Consider the following 22,794-nt stretch of genomic DNA (forward strand, 5'->3'; position numbering starts at 1 on the left):
TAATGTGGATGGCCTGAGCCAACAACACTGGCCCTGGTGAAATGTGGATGGTATTGGCCAGCACCACTGGCCCTTGTATAATGTGGGTGGCATCAACGAGTAGCACAGGCCCTTGTGTAATGTTGATGGCATCATCCAGCACCACAGGCCCTGGTGTGGTGAAGATGGCCTGACAGGAAGCGCTGTCCCTGGTGTATTGCGGATGGCATCATCCAACAACACTGGCCCTGGTGAAAAGTGGATGGTATTGGACAGCACCACAGGCCGTTGTGTAATGTGGATGGCCTCAGCCAACACCACTGGCCCTGGTGTAATGTGAATGGCATCAGCCAGTATCACAGGCACTTCTGTGTTGTTTATGTCATCAGCCAGCAACACAAGCCCTGGTGAAATGTGGATGGTTTCGGACAGCACCAAAGGGCCTGGTGAAATGTGGATGGTATTGGCCAGCACCAAAGGCCCTGGTGTAATGTGGATGGCCTCAGCCAAAAGTGCACGCCATGGTGTGGTGAAGATGGCCTCACAGGAAGCACTGTCCCTGATGAAAAGTGTATGGCCTCAGCCAACAACAGTGGCCCTGGTGAAATGTGGATGGTATTGGCCAGCACAACAGGCCATGTTGTAATGTGAATGTCCTCAGCCAGTAGCACAGGACCTTGTGTACTGTGGATTGCATTAGCCAGCAACACAAGCCCTGGTCAAATGTGGATGGTATCAACGAGTAGCACAGGCCCTGGTGTAATGTGGATTGCCTCATCCAGCAACACCACAGGCCCTGGTGAAATGTGGTTGTTTTCGGCCAGCAACACTGGCCCCTGGGTAATTTGGATGGCTAGCAGCACAGGCCCTGGTCTGGTGAAGATGGCCTCACAGAAATCACTGGCCCTGGTGTATTGTGGATGGCATCAGCCATCAACACAGGCCCTCGTGAAATATAGGTGGCCTCAGCCAGCAGCACAGGCCCCACTGCAATGTGAATGCCCTCAGCCAGCAGCACAGGACCTGGTGTAATGAACCTATAACGATAATTGACATTTGACCTCACTGTATGATTATAGCAGCTGTGTGTTATGTCATGGCATGTTTTAAAAATGCCACCTGAAATTTAGGAGGTAGTGATGGGTCGTTCGCGAACGAAATGGCTCTTAGAGCCGGCTCTTTGACGTGAACGACGCCAGCCGGCTCCTTATCGCGAGCCCTCACGTGGGTTTTTGTTTTTTTCTTTCTCTCACCCTCTCTCTCGCACTTTTTTTCCGCTTCACTCTGCACTCTGCTTTACGCTGGGCAGAGGGGGGAGGGGCGGTAGTTACACTTAGTAGCACAGGAACAGAGCAGTGTTGCCAACTTGTGGCAGCTTTTACAAAACTTTGTAAAAGCGAGTTTTCAGACCCCTTAGCCACTTTTTTTCTAAAAAAAGTTGCTAAAAAAAGACGTGAAAGCGCTTATCGCTTTTACTCTCAAAAAGCAGCGGGTGCTGTAACGCAGTCAGTTCTTCTTTTACTCTTATGCTGTTTTGTGGATCACAAGGTTTAAAACTACTTATAAACACACACACAAAGTAACTCCACCAGAGTGCCTATTTCGGGTCACTTTTGCCGGTCCAAGCCCAGGTAAAGGAGCAGGGTTGGAATTGTGACATAAAAAAAACAATATTTGCTAAAATAAATTTCATTTGTAGTTTTAAATAAACTCTAAACGCATTTAGGACGTTTTTTTACTCACTTTATGTCTCTTTCACGATGTTATTTCTCTCTCCAACAACATAGGTTACAATTAGATTAGCATGACCAATTATGCAAATTAGGCGATGATGTCATTTAGCGACTTCTGGCGACTTTTGGGACAGCCAATAGCGATTTTCCTTACTGAGGAGTTGGCAACACTGGAACAGAGCCAGAGGGAGAGAGAGAGAGAAAGAGAGCCAGGGACAACAACGTCACATTAGAAAGGTATCCGGTTGTTCAGTGATGACCAGTGTTGGGTAATGTCAATGGAAAATTGTATTTAGTAGTCAGTATAATCTTTTAGTGATATAAGTTTGCATATGGTAGAATACTGCATGTAGTTATTTGTATTGGGAAATATTCAACCATGTATACTTAGAGGCATATAATCAATTGTGTGTGATCTCTAACAGGCTGCAGGTTTGGTGTGCACTCCAGGAATGCACCCCCACATCCTGGGAGCATGAGAGTTCGTACCTTGTTTTATTGTTTTACGGCAGGATTAACGTAGCTATGTCTGTTTTAGTTTAAGTGCTTCTTTACATATAGATGAACTGTTGGATTTTCCAGACCAGCAGGTTAAGGGAAGTTGTTTATGGGGTCACACTCTGAACACACACACACACACACACACACACACACACACACACACACACACACACACACACACACACACACACACACACACACACACACACACACACACACACACACACACACACACACACACATTTTCGTGATATATCAGTACGTATGACAAAAATGTGACAAATGGGAACGTGCCTTTCCGAAGGTCCTAGAGGCATGGGAATCTCAAAAAATTTGACCCATGCTTCCAGGAACACACCCATCTGTTGAGATTTTGGCTAGGGCTAAATTTTGGTCAAACCTGAATTTAATGCTACTTGTGAGGACACTGTCAGGTTTATGTGACTTATGAGTACCATAAGGTCACACACAGATATTTCATGTTTAGGTGAATTGTGAAGCCCATGGAAACACATAATTTTCAAGTATACATGACTTATAAGGACCAGGTAACGGTAGGTTCTGCATTTTTAGCTTGGCTCCTTTTGAGATTACAATATAATAGACATGGATGCACAATAGTAATGCTCATCAGTTGGGTAACTTCTGACAGAAATATCAGACATTTATGTGTTAATAAAACAGTAAATCTGAGCTGTGTAAAGACTTAAAAAAAAAAAAAAGACATGGGTCAAATGTGGTCAGTCTACTTTTTAAGTCTTGATATTGTAATGCATTAATTCATTTTGTAGTGAATGTTCATGTGAATAAAAACGTGGAACATTATCTGCCTTTTTTATCATTTAATTGCAAAAAGCACCCAGCATAAACCACAGATTTATGAGTAAGAACAATGCAATACAGAAAACTGCAATACTGACATAACTGTGGAAGTAACAAAGTATCTCTCTTGCTTGTTTCTTTTTTTCTTGCATCTTTCTTTTAATGCTATGATCCTGTTGTGGCTGTAGTACCTTATGACAACCCAGTCTCTGCCTTTCAGAGCTGCCGGCTCTGCTTGGAGGCAGCAGTCACATTCCTTTTTACCTGGTACTTTGCAGCTTTTTATGAAGTGAAACATGCCGCTCAGCAACCTTCACTTCATCATTTGTCCACTTGCTTCTCACCGTCCCAGCTGTCATAAATGGAAACAAAAGAAAATATCTTAATGTGAATGCAAGAAAAGATAGAAAATATTCTAGTTTATAATGTGAATACAAAATGTTCTTAAACCTTGCTTTCTACTGGAGCACTTTAAAGGAGCAATAAGCACAATTCATCATACTTAGGTTGAAGGAATTAAAAATGACTATGTGAAGAACTAGAGGTGTAATTACATCTGGAGTACAGCATGAAGTCACAATCCCTCTCTCTGTGTTGATCTCCAGCCATAGACTTTGGTTTGGTTCACAGGCAGTGCAAAACAGCACACCTAGCAGTGAAAAGATATTGCTTATTGCTCCTTTAAGGATGCTTGGAATGAACCATTTGAAGTGCTGTGTTCTGCTGGGAATCAAATAAGATGAAATGATTTATGATAAAAGCTCTGAATAGTGTCATGTCTGAAAACAAACTTGTTCTTTGATCACAAGTATATTAACCTAAAACATTTTGTATTTTGGTGCCTTTACCCCTTCTTGGTGAAGTGTTGCTAATGTTTTTGTTGTCCAGGGTGATTGAGGCAGAGGTGCCCTTCATGTTGTCCAGGGCAGCTGAGTAAAGCGTGTGGCTTGGAACCCCCGGAATACTTGGTCCTTGAGCCTTTGAAAAGTAACAGTGAAATATGAGAATCAATGCATGCAATAGGTCTGTTTGCTTTTTTCTCTGCATTGTAGGCAAAGTCAGCGTTGGGCAGTGTGTAATTCTACATTAAGGGGCTAAGGGGCGATCGTGGCTCAAGAGTTGTAATCAGAAGGTTGCCGGTTCGAGCCCCAGCTCCGACAGTCTCGGTCGTTGTGTCCTTGGGAAAGACACTTCACCTGTTGCCTACTGGTGGTGGTCAGAGGGCCCGGTGGCGCCAGTGTCCAGCAGCCTCGCCTCTGTCAGTGCGCCCCAGGGTGGCTGTGGCTACAATGTAGCTGCCATCACCAGTGTGTGAATGTCTGTGTGAATGGGTGGATGACTGGATGTGTAAAGCGCTTTGGGGTCCTTAGGGACTAGTAAAGCGCTATATAAATATAGGATATTTACCATTTGATATGAATATTTTACATGTGAACATAATCTACTAATAATACTCATCACAGTGTGATTGTTTGAAATCGGATAGAGTGTTATTATCTTCATGACAAACATCCCTGCTGTTCAGTTTCAATGTAACACAAACTAGAGTTGTTGGTTCTACCAATTGAGAAAGGCTAAAAAAAAACAAATTCATGTCCTTCACAGCTTAAAACAATCTGAGGACAATGTAACACAGAAATATCAAATTTAGTAGGAATAAAGATCAAGCTGATGCTTTAAAGGGAAAGTTAGGACTAACAAATGATATGCCAATTTCTTTCTCCTAAGATGTTCACAAACAAGTAATGCTAATGTTGAATATGGGAAACTTTCAATCAAACTGATTATTTTAATATAATCAAAGGGCACTTAATTTATGCACTAGGCCCAACTGACACATATACTTGATGCCAAATACAAAAAAATAATGTGTAACCTGTTGGAAGAATGAAGTGGGTGTGTCACTCACCAATTGGTCTGAAGGAGGTTGAGGCAGGACCTCGGCACCTGGTGTCTGCAACAAAAGACAACAATATAACGTCAGAAACATTCTCTAGTATAAATCCCGACTATTTAATTAACTACAGATCATATTTGTATCAGTGAATATTATTACAGAAGGATCTGACTTCCTTATACCAGATTCTATAGAAACTTAACACTGTACGGTTCTGCTACCCAACGATATGAGGACAGCGTAACACACACACTACAATCACTGGTCCTACCATATGAGGACTTCTACTTAAACACACTCCTGTCCTTCACAGCTTAAAACAATATGAGGACAGTGTAACACACACACAACAATCACTGGTCCTACCATATGAGGACTTCTACTTAAACACACTCCTGTCCTTCACAGCTTAAAACAATATGAGGACATGACGACTGAACACATGTAGAGTTCACATTCCTGACCTCTAACTTCTCCTGCTGTTGTCAATAAAAGCTCTAAACCCAACACTGATGTACAGCCATCTATTTCCCCAGAAATTAAATCATGTAAACTGATCAGCGGGAGCTTATTTTGACAAAAACATGTGTAAAACGACAAAAATATCAAATTTTGTCAGAATAAAGATCAAGCTGATGCTTTAAGGGAAAGTTTGGACTAACAAATGGTATAGACAATTACTTTATCCTAATGCTAATGTTGGTTTTGGTTAACTTCGACTAAAACTGATTGTTTTAGTACAATTAAAGTGCATTTCATTTATGCACTAGGCCCAACTGACACATATACTTGATGCCAAATACAAAAAAATAATGTGTAACCTGTTGGAAGAATGAAGTGGGTGTGTCACTCACCAATTGGTCTGAAGGAGGTTGAGGCAGGACCTCGGCACCTGGTGTCTGCAACAAAAGACAACAATATAACGTCAGAAACATTCTCTAGTATAAATCCCGACTATTTAATTAACTACAGATCATATTTGTATCAGTGAATATTATTACAGAAGGATCTGACTTCCTTATACCAGATTCTATAGAAACTTAACACTGTACGGTTCTGCTACCCAACGATATGAGGACAGTGTAACACACACTAGAGTTGTTGGTCCTACCACATGAGGAAGGCAACTGAAACACACTCCTGTCCTTCACAGCTTAAAACAATATGAGGACAGTGTAACACACACACTACAATCACTGGTCCTACCATATGAGGACTTCTACTTAAACACACTCCTGTCCTTCACAGCTTAAAACAATATGAGGACATGACGACTGAACACATGTAGAGTTCACATTCCTGACTTCTAACTTCTCCTGCTGTTGTCAATAAAAGCTCTAAACCCAACACTGATGTACAGCCATCTATTTCCCCAGAAATTAAATCATGTAAACTGATCAGCGGGAGCTTATTTTGACAAAAACATGTGTAAAACGACAAAAATATCAAATTTTGTCAGAATAAAGATCAAGCTGATGCTTTAAGGGAAAGTTTGGACTAACAAATGGTATAGACAATTACTTTATCCTAATGCTAGTGTTGGTTTTGGTTAACTTCGACTAAAACTGATTGTTTTAGTACAATTAAAGTGCATTTCATTTATGCACTTGGCCCAACTGACACATATACTTGATGCCAAATACAAAAAAATAATGTGTAACCTGTTGGAAGAATGAAGTGGGTGTGTCACTCACCAATTGGTCTGAAGGAGGTTGAGGCAGGACCTCGGCACTTGGTGTCTGCAACAAAAGACAACAATATAACGTCAGAAACATTCTCTAGTATAAATCCCGACTATTTAACCCTCGTTTTACCCTAGCGAAAAAAGGGACCCGCTTGGGTAACTTTGGATTTTTGATTCTCAATATATCAGTCATTTTAAAGACTAGTTGCATGAAACTTGGCCAGGATGTGTGTTTTAGGATTATTTTTGAAACTCAATGATCCCCTCTATGGTGTGGTGTATAGTAAAGAAGATTCACATATGTACTACCTCCTTTTACCCTTGTATCCGTTTGGGCCCCATTGACTCCCATTATAATCACATATTTTCGATATACTGTAATCCTGACATGCGATAATGCCTTTCTCGTGAAAACCTAATGGATCTAAGCCTCAGCCTTCAAAATAAAGGAAAAATAGGTTTTGGATCAAATGAGCACAATATTAGGTACAGCACCACCATAGACATTTTCAGTGCTTTTGAATGGAGGACATGGTTATCTTACTATGCAAAATACATGACAATAAAACAGCTGACCACCATAAAATAGTCTTGATGTAGTGGAACTGATATAAGAGAGTGGTGTGAATGTGATTGAGAATATATATATATACTGTGTGTGTCGGTCACAAACAAAACGGCCCGTAGAGCCGCCTCCTAGAAGTGAACAACGGGAGCCTGCTCCGTTTTTTTCTCCTTTCTCTGAACCTCTGTCAATGTTATTTTGCTTCACTTTGCACATGAGCCTTGTTTTTGCCCTTAGCAGAGAGGGGAGGGGTGCAAAAGCAGCCACGTGTTTGTTGAGCAGAGGGGGGAGGGGTGCAAAAGCAGCCACGTGTTTGCAGAGCAGAGGGGGAGGGGTGCAAAAACAGCCACCTGTTTGCTGAGCAGAGGGGGGGAGGGGCAGTCGTTACTCTCCCAGTGGCATCTCAACAGAGCCGGAGGGAGAGAGAGAGATCGTTTTGGATTCAAGTGCACACTTGAAGTCTGTGAGAATAGTTTGCAGCCTTGTCTTACTAGTCATTTCTGCACAGACGCCACTAAATGCACAGACTCGCGCACACACAACACGAAGCGCACGGTCAATTTAGGGGAGCTTGGAAGCTGTGCTCATCGTGCAAACAGCGCGTTATTATCGTAACGGCTGCAAAAGTTAGGATATGTCCTGTCTGCAACATCCATCTTCACCTGTTGGAAGAATGAAGTGGGTGTGTCACTCACCAATTGGTCTGAAGGAGGTTGAGGCAGGACCTCGGCACTTGGTGTCTGCAACAAAAGACAACAATATAACGTCAGAAACATTCTCTAGTATAAATCCCGACTATTTAATTAACTACAGATCATATTTGTATCAGGGAATATTATTACAGAAGGATCTGACTTCCTTATACCAGATTCTATAGAAACTTAACACTGTACGGTTCTGCTACCCAACGATATGAGGACAGTGTAACACACACTAGAGTTGTTGGTCCTACCACATGAGGAAGGCAACTGAAACACACTCCTGTCCTTCACAGCTTAAAACAATATGAGGACAGTGTAACACACACTACAATCACTGGTCCTACCATATGAGGACTTCTACTTTCCTGTTGGAGGTTGAGACACGACAGAGGGACAGCAGGGTAGTAGCTTGCACAAATGATTCTATTGACACAACAGGGAAGTGAGATTAATGAACTGAACGCAACAGACTCTTTCAAAATAAAACAGGAAACATGGCATGAAAATACAAACGTGGTAATATACAGCCCTAACATAAACTCCTTAAAACGATATTAATAACGTTAAGCCAAACTCAACTAACCCGCCATTAAACATAAGAAACTCAAAAACCTTAGAATAACATCAGAAACGCTGGGCCAGAGACCCAGACTGTGAGCAAATAACTATAATATTATTGATTTGTGCTGAATAAGAAAACATTAATATTTTCATTTAAATCCCCCCAAGCATATCTTGTGTTGAAAAAAAAAAAAGTGTGTTGCAGTTAGCTACACTGAGCTTAGACTGACTGTCTCTGCAGTTGAAGATGCAGAGCACATGCAAGGCCGCAGGTCCCTTTAACTCCGGTGGGAATTTAAAAACAGTTAAATTTAACTTCTAATATCTATTGTTAAAGATAAATCTTAAGTAATTTTTTAGCATTTATCATCATTCACCACTTTCAATTTGTTCAAATCGGTTGTGTATTGTTTTAATTCCGTTTAACTAACCTTAATTAGCTTGTTAAACATACAACTTTACCTCGCGGAGCTTGCGTCGACGCATGGATATCAAAGGTAAATACATACCTCAAGATAAATCTCTCTTGAGTGCTGAAGGTCCCGGATGTGCCGTTCACGCAGAGCTCCGGCGAGTTTGTATCTTGCCGTGACCAGCAGCTCTTTGGTTGACGCTTTCGAACAATCAGATGCATCTTTACTCACTTTTTGACCAATCAGAGACGTCGTTCTATGCTCCACTGACGAAATGCTGCATCCTCTCGTCCATTTAACAACAAAAACACAGCAACACGTGCTGGATTTGAGGTAGGAACACTTGAGAACTGTCACAATGTTTTGCAAACTGCTGTTACAGTTAATTTCGTTCCGTTAATTTGTTTGGTTCCTATTCTGAAGTAACACTTAATACACATGGGGTTAGCTTGCTGGTCTAGTTTAAGTTAGCATGGGCATGCTGTTCACTGATAGAGTAAGGCTAAAATTGTCCTGATATTGTCAGTGTGTTATCATAAACATGCAGCACCCCTAGACCCCCAAGTTAAAATACAGATAATAGATAAGCAATTTAATAAAATAAGTAATGTGTATAATAAATGATTTTACTGTCACTTTCCTGGGTCTGTTGACCCAGCGTTTTAAGTTTTAGTTTGTTTAGATGTCGATGTTTATTTATAAGTTCTTTAGGTTTGCTAAGTTCATTTGTTTATTAGATTACCCTTGTGATGTCTGTTTTATTGGGAAAGTCTTTGTCCTATATGCAGTGAGTCTAGTTTTGTTTCCCCTTGTCCCAGCTGTTCCTCATCCCCTCATTATCTCTCTGTGTACTTGCAGTGGCTTGCAAAAGTATTCGTCCCTCTTTTCCACATTTTGTCACATTACTGCCACAAACACAAATTGTCATGGTCCTGGGTCGGTGACCCAGCGCTTTTAGTTTATTATTATGATGATGATGATTATTATTGTTTGAGTTCTATGTGTTATATTTGGTCTGAGTCTGCGTCTGTGTCTCTGTCTATGCTGTCACCCCATCTGTTTGTGAATCTGTCTGTTTAGTTCTGTGTCTTGTTTGGTTCCCCGTGTCTGAGTTTCCTGTTTTATTGTGAAGGTCTCTGTCTGATGTGAGTGTGTTCAGTTTACGTTTCCCCTGTCCCGTCAGCTCTGATTCCTCCCAGCCGTGTTGCCCTCCTGTCTCTCATCCCCTGATTACTGGTGTGTGTATTTAAGCCCTGTGTGTTCTCCTGCCTGTTACTCGGTGTCCTGCTCGGCGGCTGCCGCGCATCCCTTTGTCGTATGCACCCAGGTCTGTTATTTTAGTTCTTCCCAGTTTAGGTGTCTTCAGTTATTTGTCATGCCCCACTGCTTGTTTGCCACTACACCTTGTAAATAAACTTCACTAGCATTTTCATCCACTGCTTGCATCTTGGGTCCTCCTTCCTCCACACCACACGGCTCGCCTTCCCAGCCGTGACACAAATCAATTTTAATGGAATCCAATTGCAGCAAAAGGTGGTTCTACAAAGTATTGACTCAGGGGGCTGAATAATTGCGCACACCCCACTTTTCAGTTATTTATTTGTAAAAAATGTTTGGAATCATGTATGATTTTTGTTCCACTTCTCACGTGTACACCACTTTGTATTGGTCTTTCACGTGGAATTCCAATAAAATTGATTCATGTTTGTGGCTGTAATGTGCCAAAATGTGGGAAAGTTAAAGGGGGCCGAATACTTTTGCAAGCCACTGTAAGTCCTGTCCTCATTTGTTCAGTGTCAGGTCATCTGTTGTCTTTGGTGCCACGTTTCCATGTTCCAGGTATCTTTGTATCCATGTCAGGTTTCATGGTTTGTTTGTTTTTTTTAATAAAAAATATTTTCCCCAGGTTAGGTTATTGTTTAGCTTCACCTCTGCCTTTTGTTTTGTAATCTTTTAATTTAATTAAATTTTATTTATATAGCGCCAAATCACAACAACAATCGCCTGAAGGCGCTTTATATTGTACAGTAGATCGCACAATAATAGATACAGAGAAAAACCCAACAATCATAGGACCACCTATGAGCAAGCGCTTTGGCGACAGTGGGAAGGAAAAACTCCCTTTTAACAGGAAGAAACCTCCAGCAGAACCAGGCTCAGGGAGCGGCGGGCATCTGCTGTGACCAGTTGGGGTGAGAAAAGGAAGACAGGACAAAGACATGCTGTGGATTAATAACAAGTATGATTCAGTGCAGAGAGGTCTATTAACACACAGTGAGTGAGAAAGGTGACTGGAAAGGAAAAAACTCAGTGCTTCATGGGAATCCCCCGGCTGCCTACGTCTATTGCAGCACAACTAAGGGAGGATCCAGGGTCACCTGATCCAGCCCTAACTATATGCTTTAGCAAAAAGGAAAGTTTGAAGCCTAATCTTAAAAGTAGAGATTAATAAACGGCTTGCTTTCTGTTAATATTCAAATTTTCTTTCACGTTCCTTTGTGTCAGCATTTTGGGTCCACTCCTCAAATTCATACATATGTCTAACCGTTTTTCCCCACTCGGCGACACACCCGTCGGGGGTCAAACTCTGGTAATTGGCAATTCTGTTCTCAGACATGTGAAGCTAGAGACACCGGAAACCATAGTCAATTGTCTTCCAGGGGCCAGAGCAGGCGACATTGAAGGAAATTTAAAACTGCTGGCTAAGGGTAAACGTAAATTCAGTAAAATCATAATTCACGTCGGCAGTAATGACACCCGGTTACGCCAATCGGAGGTCACTAAAATCAATATTGAATCGGTGTGTAACTTTGCCAAAACAATGTGGGACTCTGTAGTTTTCTCTGGTCCCCTCCCCAATCAGACCAGGAGTGACATGTTTAGCCGCATGTTCTCCTTAAATTGCTGGCTGTCTGAGTGGTGTCCCAGAAACGATGTGGGCTTCATAGATAATTGGCAAACCTTCTGGAGGAAACCTGGTCTTATAAGGAGAGACGGCAGCTCTCATTTCTAGAAATATGGACAAATTAATTAAACCCCCCATAATATGACTATCCAGAGTTGGGACCAGGAAGCAGAGTTGCAGTCTTACACGCCTCTCTGCAGCTTCTCTCCTCCTGCTACCCCCCCAAAAACCCATCTCCATAGAGACTGTGTCAGCTTCCAAAAAGACAAAAAACAAACTAAAAACCAGCAACAAACAACTTAAACATAAACAATTACAAAGAAAGAACAATACAGTATCCACATCCTAACTAAAGAGTAAAACAGTGAAATGTGGATTATTAAATATTAGGTCTCTCTCCTCCAAGTCTCTGTTAGTACATGACTTAATAATTGATCAACAAATCGATTTACTCTGCCTTACAGAAACCTGGTTTTAGCAGGATGATTATGTTAGTTTAAATGAATCAACACCCCCGAGTCATTCTAACTACCAGAAACCTCGAAGCACAGGCCGAGGGGGCGGTGTGGCAGCAATTTTTCACACCAGCCTATTAATTAATGAAAGACCAAGACAGACTTTTAATTCATTTGAAAGCCTGATGCTTAGCATTGTCCACCCCAGCTGAAAAATTTTAGAAACCAGTCTTATTTGTTATCATCTAATTGTCCACCTGGGCCTTACACAGAGTTTCTCTCTGATTTCTCAGACTTTTTATCTGATTTAGTGCTCAGCTCAGATAAAATAATTATTGTGGGTGATTTTAACATCCATGTAGATGCTAAGAATGACAGCCTCAACATGGCATTTAATCTGTTATTAGACTCAATTGGCTTCTCTCAACATGTAAAAGAACCCACCCACCACTTTAATCACACTCTAGATCTTGTTTTTAACATATGGCATAGAAACTGAACATTTAACAGTGTTTCCTGAAAACCCTCTCCTGTCTGATCATTTCCTGATAATATTTACATTTACAATAATTGATTACACAGCAGTGGAGAGTAGACTTTATCACAGATGTCTTTCTGAAAGCGCTGTAACTATGTTTAAAAATGTAATCCACCCACTGTTATCATCTTCAATGACCTGTACCAACACAGAGCAGAGCAGCTATCTGAACGCTACCCCAACAGAGGTCAATTATCTTGTTAATAATAATTTTACCTCCTCACTACATATGACTCTGGATACTGTAGCTCCTGTGAAAACTAAGGTCTCAGATCAGAAGTACCTGACTCTGTGGTATAATTCTCAAACACGTAGCCTAAAGCAGATGACTCGTAAGCTGGAGAGGAAATGGCGTGTCACAAATTTAGAGGATCATCATAATTGGAGAAATATTTTGCTGATTTATAAGAAAGCCCCCCGCAAAGCCAGAACATCTTACTATTTGTCACTGATTGAAGACAATAAGAACAACCCCAGGTTTCTCTTCAGCACTGTAGCCAGGCTGACAAACAGTCAGAGCTCTTTTGAGCCAACCATCGTTAACTAGTAATGACTTCATGAACTTCTTCACAAATAAAATTCTTATCATTAGAGAAAAAAATTACCAATAATCATCCCACAGATGTAACATTATCTACAGCTACTTTTAGTACCGTTGATGTTAAGTTAGACTCTTTTTCTCCAATTGATCTTTCTGAGTTAACTTCTATAATTACTTCCTCCAATCCTCCGTGTCTTTTAGACCCCATTCCTACAAAACTGCTCAAAGAAGTCCTGCCATTAATTAATGCTTCAATCTTAAATATGATCAACCTATCTCTAATAATCGGCTATGTACCACAGGCCTTCAAGCTGGCTGTAGTTAAACCTTTACTCAAAAAGCCATCTCTAGACCCAGCAGTCTTAGCTAATTATAGGCCAATCTCCAACCTTCCTTTCATATCAAAAATCCTTGAAAGAGTAGTTGTCAAACAGCTAACAGATCATCTGCAGAGGAATGGCTTATTTGAAGAGTTTCAGTCAGGTTTCAGAGTTCATCACAGCACAGAAACCGCTTTAGTGAAGGTTACAAATGATCTTCTTATGGCCTCTGACAGTGGACTCATCTCTGAGCTTGTCCTGCTAGGCCTTAGTGCAGCGTTCGATACTGTTGACCATAATATCCTATTAGAGCGATTAGAGCATGCTGTAGGTATTACAGGTACTGCACTCCAGTGGTTTGTATCATATCTATCTAATAGACTACAATTTGTTCATGTAAATGGAGAGTCCTCTTCACCCACTAAGGTCAATTATGGAGTTCCACAGGGTTCAGTGCTAGGACCAATTCTGTTTACATTATACATGCTTCCCCTAGGCAGTATCATTAGAAGACATAGCATACATTTTCACTGCTATGCAGATGACACCCAGCTCTATCTGTCCATGAAGCCAGATAACACACACCAATTAGTTAAAGTGCAGGAATGTCTTAAAGACATAAAGACCTGGATGGCCGCTAACTTTCTGCTTCTTAATTCAGATCAAACTGAGGTTATTGTACTCGGCCCTGAAAATCTTAGAAATATGGTATCTAACCAGATTCTTACTCTGGATGGCATTACCTTGGCCTCCAGTTATACTGTGAGGAACCTTGGAGTCATTTTTGACCAAGACATGTCCTTCAATGCACATATTAAACAAATATGTAAGACTGCTTTCTTTCATTTGTGCAACATCTCTAAAGTTAGAAATATCCTGTCTCTTAGTGACGCTGAAAAACTAGTTCATGCATTTGTTACTTCCAGGCTGGACTACTGTAATTCATTATTATCAGAATGTCCTAAAAACTCCCTGAAAAGCCTTCAGCTAATCCAAAATGCTGCAGCAAGAGTACTGACAGGGACTAGAAAGAGAGCAGATTTCTCCTGTTTTGGCTTCCCTTCATTGGCTTCCTGTTAAATCCAGAATTAAATTCAAAATTCTACTCCTCACATACAAGGTCTTAAATAATCAGGCCCCATCTTATCTTAATGACCTTGTAGTACCATATCACCCTATTAGAGCACTTCGCTCTCACACTGCAGGCTTACTTGTTGTTCCTAGAGTATTTAAAAGTAGAATGGGAGGCAGAGCCTTCAGTTTTCAGGCCCCTTTTCTGTGGAACCAGCTTCCAGTTTGGATTCGGGAGACAGACACTATCTCTACTTTCAAGATTAGGCTTAAAACGTTCCTTTTAGCTGAAGCATATAGTTAGGGCTGGACCAGGTGACCCTGAATCCTCCCTTAGTTATGCTGCAATAGACGTAGGCAGCCGGGGATTCCCATGATGCACTGAGTTTTTCCTTTCCAGTCACCTTTCTCACTCAGTATGTGTTAATCGACCTCTCTGCATTGAATCATATCTGTTATTAACCTCTGTCTCTCTTCCACAGCATGTCTTTCATCCTGTTTTCCTTCTCTCACCCCAACCAGTCGCAACAGATGGCCGCCCCTCCCTGAGCCTGGTTCTGCCAGAGGTTTCTTCCTGTTAAAAGGGAGTTTTTCCTTCCCACTGTCGCCAAAGCGCTTGCTCATAGGTGGTCATATGATTGTTGGGTTTTTCTCTGTATCTATGAAGCGCCTTGAGGCGACTTTTTTTGTGATTTGGTGCTATATAAATAAAATTGAATTGAAATTGAATTGTACTTCTGTGACATTTACAGTTGCTTAGTTAATTAAGTGACTTAATTACTCACTTTTATTTACTAATTGAATTACTAAATGAAGCTGGAATTGTGCATTCTGCAGTTTTTAATAGTGTGTTATTAGTTTTTAAAGAAACAATATGCATTTTATACTATATTGTAAAAAGTATAAGGTAAGTTGAATTTAAAATATAATTAATAAAGTGTTGACTTTTTTCATCAATTCTTGTAGATACACAGAGTCGAGACTGAGCCTGATGATCATACTGAATCAGATGACAGCGGCAGGAATCTCCAAGTTCAACTGCAGATTGCAGATGCAATTATATTAATGTAGATTAATATAAACTCTTCAAGGGTCAAAATCTGCACACACATCATTCTGCATAGTGAAGGTCAGACAATTTGTGCATTGATCTTGAGAAGTAAGACTCATTAATTAATAGTAATATAATTAGACAAATGTTGAAACTTTATATTTCGATACATTTTGTCAACAACAAAAGAAACCAAGCTGTGCAGGTACTGATAACTGAATCTAAAGACCTTCATTTTTGTCAAGATTTGCCTGATTTAACTGTTGTTACCCTTGCTTATAGCTCACCTTAATATGTATAAAAATGTGAAAAGTTTTTGATGTCTGTTAGAATGATTGTTTAATTGGCAAGGTTTGAACGAACAATTTTCAGAAGCCTCAAAATTCATCTGTTACTATTCCACGAATGATTGAAATAAAGTTCACCTCCATTTCAACATTGAATACGACTTTGGACATAAGAACTAAAAGGTGCTGTCCACGCATGTGTCCGCTAAGCCCCAGAAGGGTATAACCTGGGTCAAATGTGTTATTGTGTCTGACACACCTACAATATGAGGACTCGCAGAGTGACGTCACTGAAAGTGTGTTTAAAGTGTGTTAAGTTCCAAAACTGGCCAGTAGGCGGCGAAACTGAAAGTGAGCAAAAACGCTAAACACACTTAAACACACTTTTTCATAAAATTGTGATGTTTCAGGACTTTCGAGATTTTTGGTTTGGGAGCATGTTGGGAGCCTCTAGAACACTTTAGAAGGCTCAGAAAAATGAGGACCTCAAAAATGTCCTCATTTTGTGAGTGTGTTATCATAAAATTGTCCTAAGATGTCACGAAAACAAGTACACACACACACACACACACACACACACACACACAGAAGTATAAAATAAAGACAGGGGCAAAGCTCAGCGCGAGTCTCTGAGACTGCCCTTGCTAGCAAGAACTTCTGTGTGTTTCTTTTCTCTGAGTCTTTACTGAAGAAGTGTTTTAGAATATTTTCCCTAACATTTACTTGGTCCTTCGTAGCCGGAGCAGAATATATCAGAACTGTTATCTGTGACTCTGTTCCAGGATCCAGCACTGATTCCTGACGCCGTGGGGGGCCGGCACCGAAGTCTGTGCACAGCCCTCTTAGACGAGGAGAGAGTCCCAGAGCGTGAATTCAAGTCTGGGCCGGTGACCAGGTCCACGGCGCTGGGATTTAGTCTGGTGATCCGAACCGTCAGTGGGACATCGGGGGTAAGAAACACTATTTGGTATATAAGACGGCCGCAAAGGTTTAAAGTAACGTGATAAATTAGGTTGGGTTCGCCGAAAGGAGCTGAATTAGACTTAGGTTTTAGAGGTAGCCGAAATTACTTCGTGACAAATTCAAATGAAAACACGTTGAGACAAAGAAATTAAAATAGGTTGGGTTCGCCGGAAAGAGTTGAATTAGACTTGAGTTTTAGAGGTAGCTGAAATTATCTCGTGACAAATTAAAAAAGGTTGGGTTCGCCAAAAAGAGCTGAATTAGACTTGAGTTTTAGAGGTAGCTGAAATTATCTCGTGACAAATTAGCGCGCAAATGTCTATGTGTGTGTGTATGTGTCTGGAAGTAAGTTGATTTTACAGCACAATACGCTGCTGAACTACTTCCATTTTTGTTTTCTTTGCTGAGGCTCACGTGCTGGTGACAAAGGAGAACGGTTGAGTTTCATCTCATAAAACTGATACCGCTTCACCGTTAGGGTGAAGTCGAAGGCCGTATCAGTAAACCACTCTGAAGTCAAGCGTGCCAGCGACGGCCCAGCAAAAATTTTTGAAAATGGGTGTGTGTCCCGAGCGTCCCTTCATTGGGTTTTGAAATCGCCCTGGGTGTGTGTCCCGAGCATCCCGCATCCCTTCATTGGGTTTTGTCGCGCGACTGGGTTAGCGTCCCACAACTGGGTTAGTGTCCCGAGCGGTCCGGTGCGAGTCCGGATTAGGCCTATTTTGTGTCATTGTTGTCGTCGTTGTTGTTGTTGTGTGAGTGTGTGCGGAGCAGAACACGTGGTCTGTGACACCGACTGTTGTTGTTATCATGGGTTTCTAAGCAACCAAGAGTGAGTCGGAGGGAGACAGACGTATGCTGGACTTTGCTCCTGGCAGCACAAAGTATTTAAATGAAAAAAAAAAAAAAAGAGCGACGGCTCCTTAGCTGCGCGCGTTCACGCGAGCACGGTCGCGTGGCTTTCACGTGGACCTGAGCCGTGCGGTTAATCGCAGGCTTATAAATGGAAGAGATTCAAATGTCAGAAGTTTTCAGAAAATACACCAGCTTTGAAGAGCGTGTGGAGAAGGCCAGTCCACATCACTTAAGATATGCTCTGGTGAATGGCTTTCCCCCACCCCTTGCTGACACAAAATATTTATTCTTTAGCTTGCCCTGATCGACAACAGCCTGTGTGCCAGACCATAGATTTAATTGAGGTGGATAGTTGTTAAAAGTAATCTACATTAAGCTTAGGGTTGCTCAAATTTAGTACAATGGCATATGAGGTGAAGTGATATAGATAAATGTTTAAACTAATGAAGTGCATAGAGGCACTTGACCTGTGTGAAAGACTGTCGTCTTATTATGAGCCATTGTTGAGATATAGAGCACACCTGTGAAAACAACTAATATGCTGAACCCTGTATGAAACATCTAAAAGTACATGATGGAGAAGCTGAATTGAATATGAAAGTGCAAGACTTTGCCACTGTGGGCAAAGCATGCAACCACTTTTCTGAGCTGATGAGCAAGCTACACATCATCAGATCGAGAGCTGTCTGAGAACTCCTCGAAGAGAGGGAAACAGAACTATGATAACTATGATAACTGTGATAACTGGAGTGTGCAGCGTTTCCGTGAGAAGTTTTTCTGCATCTTGACTCATGTGTGTGGAGTGTTCATAGCATCAGCATTATGTTTTTGTTTATTTGTTTTGTTGGGTTGAAAATAATTAAATAAACTTGTGATCATATGTATGGATCACCATGGCACATATCATCAGCCATATGATTTATTTACGCAGATGAAAAAGTGAGTGTGAATGTGTCTGACGTCACAGTGTTTTTGTGCGCTGTGTAAAAGTAATTGCCTTTGATTGTGAGAGCGGTGATTCTGCAGGTCACCAGCTATTTAAAAAAAAAAAAGAGTGAAAAAGAGACAAAATTTACATTGTAGATTGTCATGATTCGGCCGTGTGGCAGGCAGGATGAGGACCCAAATTGCAAAACTCACACACACGGGGATGAACTCAAAAAACACAGCTTTATTGCTGGCCACGAGAAACAATACAAAACTAAACTGGGAAAAACTAACATAAAGCTCACCAAGGAACACAGGGGAATCACACACAGCATGAGGGAGAACGCGACGCCGAACAGAGGGAGACTCAGACAGAAATACACAGAGGGTAAACGAGGAAAGTGGGCACACACGGGGAACACAGGTGATACTGATAATCATAACGAGACAGGGCGGGGTGAACTGAACATGACATGTACAGGCACAGAGGTTCAGACAGGAGGAGAGAGAGCACGGGGAAAACACAGACATAACGGGCTGGGGAAACATGAAACAACCACAAAGGGAGACGAGGGCTCATAAATACATAGAGGGCACACAGGGGGGAGAGAGAGCACGGGGAGAACTTAGACATAAAGGGCAGGGGAAACATGGAATAAAACATAAGGAGAGACAAGGGCTCACAGATACACAGAGGGGCACACAGGGGGTAAAAGCCATGAAGGGAAAACACTTAGGGAACAACACAACAGGGCAACTCAGAAAACATGGTCTAAATAAGGAACGAAATACAAAAATACAAGGAACTAAGAATACTGGGCCCACATGGCCCAGGACCATGACATCACCCCCCCCTAAAGGGCTGGCTCCCGACAGCCCAAACCCGAAAAACAAAACAAAAACAGAAAACAACCCACCCAGGGCGGGAGGCGGGGGACCAGGACGGAGGGACCAGAACGGGAAACAAAACAAACAACAGAAAACACAGGAGCACATGACCATAGTCCAAATAAAGTTCAGGGGGCTGACCCAGAGCCCACAGGCACAAGAGTTCACGGGTCACACGGTCGGGGGGCCGACCAGGCGGGTGGCACAGGTGACAGAGCTGGTCCGTAGGCCGGCCGTGCGGAAGGCAATGGCGGCGGCGACGAAGGAGACGACGGAGCAGTTCAGGAGGCCGGCCGCGCGGAAGGCAGCGGCGGCGGCGAAGGAGACGACGGAGCAGTTCAGGAGGCCGGCCGCGCGGAAGGCAGCGGCGGCGGCGGCGGCGAGGGAGATGACGGAGCAGTTCAGGAGGCCGGCCGCGCGGAAGGCAGCGGCGGCGGCGAGGGAGACGACGGAGCAGTTCAGGAGGCCGGCCACGCGGAAGGCAGCGGCGGCTCTCCAGTGTCAGGCGTGCTGGCCATGGCCCGGTGGGCACAGGACCAGACGAAGCACAGGCTGAGGCTGGACCAGACGAAGCACAGGCTGAAGACTCAGAGGCTGGACCAGACGAAGCACAGGCTGAAGACTCTGAGGCTGGGCCAGACGAAGCACAGGCTGAAGACTCTGAGGCTGGGCCAGACGAGGACGAAGACTCTGAGGCTGGGCCAGACGAGGACGAAGACTCTGAGGCTGAAGCCGGAGCCGGACCAGGCGGAGCAGGAGCAGCTGATGCAGAGGCCGGACCGGGCGAGGATGAAGGCTCTGAGGCTGCAGAGGATGAAGGCTCTGAGGCTGGAGCTGCAGCTGACGAAGCACAGGCTGGAGCTGCAGCTGACGAAGCACAGGCCGGAGCTGCAGCTGACGAAGCACAGGCCGGAGCTGCAGCTGACGAAGCACAGGCCGGAGCTGCAGCTGACGAAGCACAGGCCGGAGCTGCAGCTGACGAAGCACAGGCCGGAGCTGCAGCTGACGAAGCACAGGCCGGAGCTGCAGCTGACGAAGCACAGGCCGGAGCTGGACCGGGAGGAGCAGAAGCCAAAGCTGGACCAGGCGTAGCAGAAGCAGAGGCTGGACCAGGCGTAGCAGAAGGTGGCCGGACGGGCTCCTCGGGCCCTCCAGCTGAGACAGGAGGCTGAACGGGCCCCTCGGACCCTCCAGCTGAGACAGGAGGCTGAACGGGCCCCTCGGACCCTCCAGCTGACGTGGCATGAGGCTGGTGCGGTTCTCCTGAACCCCCAGCTGACGAGGAAGGTTGCTGAACGGGCCCCTCGGACCCTCCAGCGGAGACAGGAGGCTGAACGGGCCCCTCGGACCCTCCAGCGGAGACAGGAGGCTGAACGGGCCCCTCGGACCCTCCAGCTGACGAGGTAGATGGCGGCGTAGGAGCCGCGGAGTCCTGGATGAGCTCATCCGAGCTCCCAGCAGGAGCTGATGCAGAGCCAGAGAGATTTGAGACCCCTGGCTGAATGTTAAGCTGACCAGCGGACCGTACTGCTATCGGGGACTGGGCTACAGGAGCTACTGGGGCCTGCGCTACAGGCGGCACTGGAGCTACTGGGGCCTGCGCTACAGGCGGCACTGGAGCTACTGGAGACTGAACTGAGGGTGGCTGCGAGGGAGCTAACTGAACTGAGGGTGGCTGCGAGGGAGCTAACTGAACTGAGGGTGGCTGCGAGGGAGCTAACTGAACTGAGGGTGGCTGCGAGGGAGCTAACTGAACTGACCTGGGAGGAGAAACACGAGCAGGAAAAGGAGCAGGCTCAGAAAAAACTGTCCGAGAAATGGCAGGCTCAGGGTCGACAAAAATGGCTCTATCAAAAATGAACCCGCCGTCCACTTCATGTTTTGTAGTTTTAGCATTGTCCGGTTTATGGCGGCGGGCGCGCCGCCTCCTTCGAGCAGAGGAAGCTGGCGCGATGGGCGCTGATGGCGCCAACACAGAGGGTGACGTAGTGGTGAGTTCCCCGTCGTCCGCCCCCATCCTTGCCAGAAATGAGACAGGCGAAAAATAGCCTAAGCGGATCGGAGACGGCGAGCGGCTGGTAGGCTGTGCAGCAGGTGAGAGGTCCTCCTCCGGGATGAGCCAGGGTTTCCGCCGGAGCTCGTCCTCCCGATAAGCCCGTAACACCTGCTGCCGCTCTTCCTCGCCAAAGTCTATGGCTTCCGTTGTCTCCGTGCGCCACGCCATGCGGCCAGACCGCGGTGAAGACGCGGAAGCCGGCGGGGTGCGGGCAGAAGGTGTGTCTGTGGCGAGCCTCACCGTTCCAACTCTGACCGCTACTGGCTCATGAGACAGCGGCGATGACACCCGTTCACGGGACGGAGGTGTGGGTGCTGAGGCGGCATTCAGGACCCTCTGGGCCAGCGCACGGGCACGAAGCTCCTCCTTAAGGGGGCCCAGGGAGTCAAACGCCTCGACGAGGTGGGGGAGCTGTCGCAACCGTGGCTCCCGCAACAAAACGGCGTCCACGGCCGCCAATCCTGTGGAAACCACACTTGGATCCGCGCATCCGATGATGCGATCCATAATGCGGCAGAGCCGGTTCAGCTCCTCCCCTACCTCCTCTGAAATGTCCGCTGAGTCCGACATGGTCGCGTCGTCCTGGAGGTCCGCGGAGGGGTTGTGAACTGCTGGGTCCATATCGTGGTTGCGTTCTTCTGTCATGATTCGGCCGTGTGGCAGGCAGGATGAGGACCCAAATTGCAAAACTCACACACACGGGGATGAACTCAAAAAACACAGCTTTATTGCTGGCCACGAGAAACAATACAAAACTAAACTGGGAAAAACTAACATAAAGCTCACCAAGGAACACAGGGGAATCACACACAGCATGAGGGAGAACGCGACGCCGAACAGAGGGAGACTCAGACAGAAATACACAGAGGGTAAACGAGGAAAGTGGGCACACACGGGGAACACAGGTGATACTGATAATCATAACGAGACAGGGCGGGGTGAACTGAACATGACATGTACAGGCACAGAGGTTCAGACAGGAGGAGAGAGAGCACGGGGAAAACACAGACATAACGGGCTGGGGAAACATGAAACAACCACAAAGGGAGACGAGGGCTCATAAATACATAGAGGGCACACA

At 44.2% G+C, this 22,794-nt stretch overlaps 2 protein-coding genes across 5 annotated transcripts; both read right to left on the reverse strand.

Moving 5' to 3' along the window:
• Positions 1–2,616: 2,616 nt before the first annotated feature.
• On the reverse strand, positions 2,617–9,077 carry LOC146710765 (uncharacterized). 4 transcript variants are annotated; one of them, XM_085453367.1, is made up of 6 exons: positions 8,953–9,077; positions 8,227–8,305; positions 5,787–5,831; positions 3,884–4,013; positions 3,590–3,684; positions 2,617–3,387 (listed from the first exon to the last, which is right to left on the reverse strand). In XM_085453367.1, the coding sequence occupies exons 1-6, from the start codon at positions 9,075–9,077 to the stop codon at positions 3,376–3,378; spliced, it is 486 nt and encodes a 161-aa protein (XP_085309493.1). In that variant the 3' UTR covers positions 2,617–3,375. The 4 variants fall into 4 exon arrangements, 1 of the variants encoding a protein (XP_085309493.1); XR_014920027.1 differs by lacking the exons at positions 3,590–3,684; positions 5,787–5,831; positions 8,227–8,305; positions 8,953–9,077 and having other exon boundaries at positions 3,884–3,949; XR_014920028.1 differs by lacking the exons at positions 2,617–3,387; positions 3,590–3,684; positions 3,884–4,013; positions 5,787–5,831; positions 8,953–9,077 and adding an exon at positions 8,875–8,947 and having other exon boundaries at positions 8,222–8,305.
• Positions 9,078–16,736: 7,659 nt separating this feature from the next.
• Positions 16,737–22,283, reverse strand: LOC146710766 (uncharacterized). The gene is made up of 2 exons (XM_085455340.1): positions 21,418–22,283; positions 16,737–16,941 (listed from the first exon to the last, which is right to left on the reverse strand). The coding sequence occupies exons 1-2, from the start codon at positions 22,281–22,283 to the stop codon at positions 16,737–16,739; spliced, it is 1,071 nt and encodes a 356-aa protein (XP_085311466.1).
• Between the last annotated feature and the right edge of the window lie 511 nt (positions 22,284–22,794).

Source organism: Copadichromis virginalis, linkage group LG4 (genome assembly GCF_057382275.1).
Source record: "Copadichromis virginalis isolate Kocher_CV1m ecotype Utaka linkage group LG4, C_Virginalis_male_GT1.1, whole genome shotgun sequence".
NCBI classification, from domain to species: domain Eukaryota; kingdom Metazoa; phylum Chordata; class Actinopteri; order Cichliformes; family Cichlidae; genus Copadichromis; species Copadichromis virginalis.